We start from the raw sequence: 8042 nt of genomic DNA, 5'->3' as shown, positions 1-8042 counted from the left end.
CTTCGTTTTCCCTTTTTTTCTCCCAGCCAACAGAGCAGTCCTCTGTGCAGTCCCTGGCTAGCAGGGCTGATTTTTTGGTTATTTATTAGGTCCTACCACCACTTGGCAATATCCAAGTCATCTGTGCCGTCAGGATCACTGCCAGACCACAGCTCCGTATGTCTCCTTTTTTGATGTTTTCATGCAAATTCTTCTGCTAGTTAGGGTTTAGTCCACTTCTATATCCTTCCCTTCAAGGCTCAGGGGTCCAGGATTATCTTCTGTGTCTTGTGTTAATTGGTTTCCCTTTTCTTTGTTGAAGAGGTTCGGTGCAGTCTTTCTGCCTAGTCCACCATCTTGCCCCAAAGGCAACAAATTCAAACTTATCAATAATTACCTTGAATGTTAGTGGATTAAACGCACCACTCAAGATTTTATTGTGATTTGGGTGAAATTTTACAGAGCAATTTCATCTTCCATACTAGCAATTCACATCCACTTTGTCTCTTGACATTGACTGTAATATTAATATCCCACAGTGCAACAGCTCTCCTCCCACTTCCTCCCCATAGCCACCTCTTCCCGGTGTCCTTCCCTGTCATGCACTTCTGCCCCCTGATCTGTCTCCTTGTGCATGCATAGTCCTTTTATTCTCCCATGATTGATCTTTCCAAGTTGTATATCTACCTAATGTAAAAGTTCAGCTCATATGTCTGTCTTTTGTTTGGCTGGATGCTTCAGGGACCGTAGTCTCAGGGCTTCCACCAATCCCTATCAGATCTGCAAACCTGGTCCTTGTTTTTTTTTTAATGATTTTGAGTTTTGTTCCACATTGTTCTCTCACTCTATTCAGGATCCCCTGTATTTATCCCTTTGTGAATAGTTGACCGTGGTAGCTGGGAACTTTCTAGGTCTGGTTTCATAGTCATATAGGCCGTGGTTTGCATGGTTCACTAGTCTCTTGGACTGTTCCCATGCATATTTGGTTTTCTACATTCTTCTTTGCTCCAAATGAGAATGGACCAATTGTTGCATCTTAGATGGCCGCTTGAAAGCCTCAGTCACGATTCACCAAAGTAGCATTTAGAACAATGTTTTTGAGTATTACTTTATGCAATTGAGCTTGATGTTCCCCATGACCATGGTCCTGAGCCCACAGGTCAAACAACTCACTCCTTTAGGGTGGTTGACTATGGCTAAGAAGTTATCATAACTTTGTCCCTTGTTCTATTTATATGGACATTCTTATAGGACATACAAATATGTCTGTTGAAATACTGTTTCTAACCTTATATACACCTGATTGTTCATCCTGTCTATCCATCTGTATACCCTAATGTTTATTATCACTGATAAATACAGTATTATATATATAGAATTCCCCTTCTTCACAACATTACCGTAATTTGTTATATTTCATACTGTCGAATGCCTTTGCTTAGTCAACAAAACACAGGTAAACATTTTTCTCATATTCTTTGCTTTCAGACAAGATCCATCTGACATCAGCAGTGATATCTCTCTATTTTGGTTACCTAGTGGCTCTCTGACAAGAATATACCATAAATGGGATGGCCTTAGCAAATGCAAGTTTATTCTTGTACAGTTTGGAGGCTTTGTGTCAAAGTTCAAAGCGCCAGGCTCTAGGGGCTGCATTAAAGCCTCTCAGCCTTGGGGTCCAGGTCTGCCTCCTGTTCCCGGGCCACTGGAGCTAGAGGTGTTTCTTCTCTCAGGCAGCTTCTGACTCCTGAGGTTGACAAGCCCAAGGTTCACAAGTAAAAAGGCACAGTCCCAATTTTACCAAACCACACAACGGGCCATTAATTTAAGTCCGTTGTAAGTCCCAAGGTTAGCAGAGTATGGTAGGCTGCTGAACAACGACACAATTACATGCAGGGTCCAAGCATTCCATATGCTAGAGACTATCCCCAAGGCTTCTCCTTCTATTTAGGAAGCAGACCACATCCCAAAGGCAGCTACTCAGCTGCTTGTGGTAGATCCCACCATGGAGTTGATTGCCAGTCTCATCATGGGGAATAACTACCACCAGCTGCCCAGCTATTCAACCAAGCCCAGCCAAGTTGACACACAAATTTAACTACCACACCCTCCTTCCATGTCCTCTTCTGAATTCAGCTTAAATTTCTGATAGTTCCTTATCAATATACTGCTGTAACTATTTTTGAATTTTATTTCCAGCAAAATTTGACTTGCATGTGATATTAATGATATTGTTCAATAATTTTCACATTCTGTTTGAATCACCTTTCTTTGGAATGGACACAAATATTGATCTCTTCCAGTTAGTTGGTCAGGTAGCTATCTTTCAGATTTCATGGCATGAAAGAGGAAGTGTCTTGTTATAATTCCCCAAATCAGAGGGGAAAGAACCATGCTGCCAAACCATATCCTGTGTGGTGCTCGTCCAGCTCCAGAGATTGTAAACAGACAGGATTCATTTCCCCAGGGTCCCTTCAGTATGAGCTGCAAAGCCGTTGCTTGGTGTGACAATTTTGTTTTGTTAAAACAACTCAGTGGAATGTTAAAAAAAAAGAAAAAAAATCTCAGTAATTATTCCATTAATTCCTTGAGCTTTGTTTTATGCATTGCTTGGACTTTTTCCTTTAATACCATTGATTCTTGGTCATATGCTATCTCGGGAAATAGTTGAACAGCTACCAATTCTTTTTGGTTCAGTGACTGTGTATATTCCTTCTATCTTTTGATACTTACTGCATCATTCAATATTTTGCCCATAGAATTCTTCAATATTGAAGCATAATGCTTGAATATTTTCTTCAAGTCTTTCAGTTTGAGAAATGCTAAATGTCTTCTTCCCTTTTGGTTTTCTAACTCAAGGTCTTTGCACATTTTATTATAATACTCTAATCTTTTTGACTCCTCCCCCCTTTGAAATTTTCTGTTTATCTCTTTTCATCTTTTTTTTCCATTTGGTTTAGCTACTCTCCCTTCAAGAGCAAGTTTCAGAATCTCTTCTGACATTCATTTTGGTCTTACTTTCTTTCCTATCTTTTTAATGATCTTTTGCTTTCTTCATATATGATGTTCTTGATGTCATTCTACAACTTGTTTGGTCTCTCTCTCGCTCTTTTTTTTTAACCTTCGAAGTAATTTATTAAAACTTTTAGTCATTAAATTAATTTTTCCATCTTCGTAATATTTCTCACAAACTTTACCACTATAAGTATGTTTTGAAATGAGGAAGTGTGAGTCTTCTTGCTTTATTTTTCTTGACGATTGTTTTGGCTATTTGGAGCCACTGATAATTCCATGTCAATATCAGGATTAATTTTTTCAGTTTGCTCATTACTTGTATATTGAAAGTCAAGTATCTTTTTTATTTTTTTCAAAATTGTGCTGTAGGTGCACATAGACAGAACAGTGTTTCTTCTACATTCAGCGTTTCATGTACATTTGGTTTCACTTCCCTATTACCATCCCCAACCCTAAACCACTCTTCTCCTCTCCCTTCCCAGTAACCCCCTTCCCTGTGCCCTTCTAAGTTAAGCACTCCCATTTGGCCAGCTTATTCTCCCTGTGAGTGTTACCCTTCTGGTGACCCACGACTGCTTGCTCTAAGGGGTGTATCTCTGTAAAGTAAGTGGGTGCATCATCCTGTGTTGTGTTGTATGTGTGTACATCTTATTTACTATTGGGCTCTCAAGTGAGTTTTATTCTAGGTCCAAAGTGTATCCCAGGGACTTAGTCTGGGGGTCCCACCATACTCCATCCAACTAGTAATTCTGGTCATTATTGTGTTTTTGGATTTTGTTCCACATTTTTACTCCCACTCTATCCAGGATCTCCAGTTTTGATCCCTTCCCAAGTGGTTGGCATTGATAGCCGGGCACAATCTAGTTCTTCTTGTCTCGAGGTCCATCATGTCCTAGATCTGATTGTTTCCAAATGCCCTTTTTTTTTCCCCTTACTTTTCTTCACTTCTGAGTATAGGAGGAGATAATTAGCTGGATCTTAGATGGCCACTCAAAAGCTTTTAAGACCTTGGTCACCACTCATCAAAGTAGGTTGTGCAAAAAGATTTTTTATGTATTTTGTCATGCTAATTGAGTCTGGTGTCCTCTAATACTATGGTACTGAGTAGGCAGATCTGGTGGAATCTGGCTGTCTGAGGGATTGCTGTATGTCTGTCTTCTATTACTTCTGTAATGATTGAGGGTATTTTGTATCCCTAATATCTGTGCAAGAATAGCCTCAGCTGAATCTATTTTTGGTCTATGACCAACTCAGCGTGAGGCCCACAACAAGTCTGAAATTATCCCCTTCCCTTCCCTCCCATCCCTGGTAACCTACAAAGTGAGTTCCATTTCCTAAGTCAAACCCTTTGTTGACTTTTTACAGTAATTGGCTCATACAATATTTTTCCTTCTGTGATTGACTTATTTTGCTCAGCATAATGTCCTCCAGATTCATCCAGCTTGTAAAATGATTCACATATTCTTCATTGTTCTTTAATATAGCATAGTATTCCATTGTGTGAATGTACCATAGTTTGGTTATCCATTCATCTGCTGATGGGCATTTAGGTTGTTTCCATCTCTTTTCTATAGTGAATTGTGCTGCAATGAACATGAGTGTGCATATGTCTGTTCTTGTCCTGTCTCTTGAGGATATATTACTAGTAATGGAAGCAGTGGATCAAATGGTATTTCTATTTTCAGCTTTTTAAGGAAATGCTATACCATGTTCCACAATGGTGGTACCATTTTGCAGTCCCAGAAGCAGTGTGTGAGAGTTCCAATCTCTCTGCAACCTTGCCAGCATTTGTTATTTTCTGTCTTGTTGAACTTTGTTGTTATTGCTGAGGTGAGATGATATTTCATTATTGTTTTAATTTGCATCTTTCTAATGGCTGATGATCTCAAGCAATTCTTGTGTTTGTTGGCCAACAATGTATCATCTTCAGTGAATGTTTGTTCACGTCCCTTCCCCATTTTTGAATTGGATTGTTGAAATTTTCTATGAATTTTGGAGATAAGTCCTTTGTCAGATATGTCATGGGTAAATATTTTCTCCCAATTTGTAGGTTCTCTTTTTATTCTTTTTTCAAAGTCTTTCGATGCACATAAGGATTTAATTTTTTAAAAGGTCCCCGTCATTTAACTTCTCTTCTGCCTCCTGTGCATTCTGGGTTATGCTTGATCGTCTTTTTATGCCATAAATTAGGGCCTCTAGATTTGCCCCTGTTTTACCTTTGATGAGCTTTATAATTTTGGGATTTACATTTAAGTCTTTGATCCAACTTGAGTTTGTTTTTGTGTATGTGGTGAGGTATGGGTCTCATTAAATTTTTCTGCAAGTGAATATCCAGTTTTGCCGGCACCATTTGTTAAAAGAGCCCATCTCTTCCCCACTTAATGAGTTTTAGACCTTTGTTAAAGGTCAGCTGGCTGTAGATGGATGGGTCTCTATCTGGACTTTTGATTCTGTTCCATTGGTCTATCTGTCTGTCATTGTACCAGTACCATGCTGTTTTGACTACTGTGGCTGTATAGGAGGTTTTGAGATCCAGCAGTGTGAGACCTCCCACTTTGTTATTCTTCTTCAGTAGTGGTCTGCTTATCCGAGGTCTCTTTCCTTTCCTTATGAAGTTAGTAACTGGTTTTTCCATATCTTTAAAAAATGTTGTTGGTATCCGGATTGGGATTGCATTGAATATGTAGATTGCTTTGGGTAGTATTCTCATATTCACAATAGCCAGTCTTCATATTATGAATAAGGCAGGTTCTTCCATTTATATAGGTGCCTTATAGTTTCTTGTAGTAGTGCTTTATATTTTCTTTCAATAGATCTTTTGTGTCTCTGGTAAGATTTATTTCTGGAGAAATTATCTTTTTGGTAGCTATTGTAAATAGTAATGATTCCCTTATTTCTTTTTTAGAGGTCTTTTTGTTGGCATAGAGGAATCCAACTGGTTTTTGTTGTTGTTTTTAATATGTTGACCTTGTACCCTGTAATTTTCCTGAATTCCTCTGTAGTTCTAGATGTTTTCTTGTGCAGTGTTTGGAATTTTTTAAATATAGGATCATATCATCTGTGAATAGGTATAGATTTACTTTTTACTTTCTGATATGAATACCTTTTACTGCTTTTTCTTAACTTTCTGCTCTTTCTAGGATTTCTAGTAAAATATTGAATTGTAGTTGTTAGAGTGTATGTAGGTATTCTTGTCTTTTTTTTTGATCTTAAGGGGAAAATTCTCAATTTTTATCCATTGAGGCAATAATGTTGACTATGGGCTTTTCATAAATGCTGTTAATCTCATTGAGGTATATCCCTTCTATTCCTATCTTACCAAGTGCTTTTATTAATAAAGTCTAGGGGATTTTATCAAATGATTTCTGTATCAATTGAGATGATCATGTGTTTCTTTCCTTTTGTTATATTAATATATGTATAACATTGATGGGTTTTGAATTTTGATATCACTCTTCCATTCCTTGCATAAATTCCACTTGATCATAGTGTATACTTATTTTGTTATGCTATTGTGTTTTGTTTGTGTTAGTATTTTGTTGAAGATTTTTTATGTATATTCCTAAGGATATTTTTCTTTCTCCTGATAGGACTCAGATTGAAAAGACCTCTCAGATTAAAGACCTCTCATATTATAGACCTCTCACCAACCTCCCAGACCTCTGGGCTGAGATAGAGCACCCGGGAAAGAGTCTTTCCTCGGTTTCCTAACCCCAGGCTAAGATCTAGACAGCTGTGTGTGTTGTGGGGGAGAGAGAGAGAGTGAGAGCCTGATATAGGTACCCTTTTTTTGTACTCCCATGACCCCCGTTTTCCTTGACTGCACTTCTTTCAACACTCACTACATGGCTCCTTTGATCCTTATTAGCCTACATCTAGTGATGTAGTGAGAGAGGAAACAGAGGCAAGGATCCAGGTAAGGCTGAGGTCCCAGGCCACACTCCTCCCAAGCGGCGGGAAAGCTGAGAAAAAGCCAGGGGGTGGGGACCACGACAGAGCAAGGAAGCAGTGGCAGGGATCCAGGTAAGGCCAAAGAACCAGCCCATGGCCTTCCAAAGTGACAGCAAAGCAGAGGATAAGTGTGTGTGTGGGGGCCAGGACGAGTGAGGAAGCAGAGGCAAGGATCCAGGTAGTGCCGAGAACCCAGGCCACACCCCTCCCAGGCACCAGGAAAGAGGCACAGGTCTATGTAAGGGGAGGGTGGAGAGGTTTTGAACAGCTTAGGGAGACAAACTTGTCTGTCAATTTGTCCTACTGTGGTGGCCTGTTGCTGTGAGACTTGAGGCTGTGCCACCGGTGTCTCAAACCTAGTAGGGTTGCACATGGTGCACAGGGTCAACAGCTTTCAGACTGAGACAGACTAGGAAGAAGGAGGAGACCATCCACTTCTCATAGAATTGACCAGGGAAAACCTTATGAATAGCAGAGAAACACTGTCTGATACATTATTGTGCAACTTTATGAATAACCTGGAAACATTGTGCGATACAGTGCAGGAGGATAAGCCACTTAGGTTGGAAAGCTCTCAAAATAGGACCAGGAAAGAGCTGCATCATCAAAATAGAACCAACCTTAATCATATGGATAAGATAAAGATTTCGAGACTTCCATTTGCTGATGTGGCACGACTCAAATTGAGGAGAAATGGCTGCAAACATCCATTAATAATCGGAACATGGAATGTACAAAGCATAAATCTAGGAAAATTGGAAGTTGTCATAAATGAAATGGAGCACATAAAGATTGATATCCTAGTCTTTAGTGAGCTGTAATGGACTGGTTTTGGCCATTTTTAATCAGATCACCATGTGGTCTACTATTCTGGGGATGCCAATTTGAAGAGGAATGTCATGCCATTCATCATTACAAAGGATGTTTCAAGATCTGTCCTGAAGTACAATGCTGTCAGTGATAGGATAATATCTCTATGCCTACAAAGAAGACCATTTAATACGACTATCATTCAAATGGGAGCTATGGTAGCATAGTGGCTAAGGCACTTGACTGCTAACCAGAAGGCTGGTGGTTCAAACCCACCAGCCACTCCT

General features: G+C 39.4%; 1 protein-coding gene across 1 annotated transcript in view; it reads left to right on the top strand.

Moving 5' to 3' along the window:
• ATRX (ATRX chromatin remodeler) overlaps window positions 1–8042 on the top strand; it is a 474500-nt gene that overhangs the window by 179295 nt on the left and 287163 nt on the right. The window contains exon 20 of the mRNA XM_007957255.2: window positions 244–269. Within this exon, the coding sequence (XP_007955446.1) occupies window positions 244–269 (26 nt within the window). The remainder of the gene's footprint in view (window positions 1–243; window positions 270–8042) is intronic.

This window comes from Orycteropus afer, unplaced genomic scaffold, assembly GCF_000298275.1.
Source record: "Orycteropus afer afer isolate SDZICR_OR568_19922 unplaced genomic scaffold, OryAfe1.0 scaffold00723, whole genome shotgun sequence".
Classification (NCBI taxonomy): Eukaryota; Metazoa; Chordata; class Mammalia; order Tubulidentata; family Orycteropodidae; genus Orycteropus; species Orycteropus afer.
This window is presented reverse-complemented; position numbering and strand designations above follow the sequence as displayed.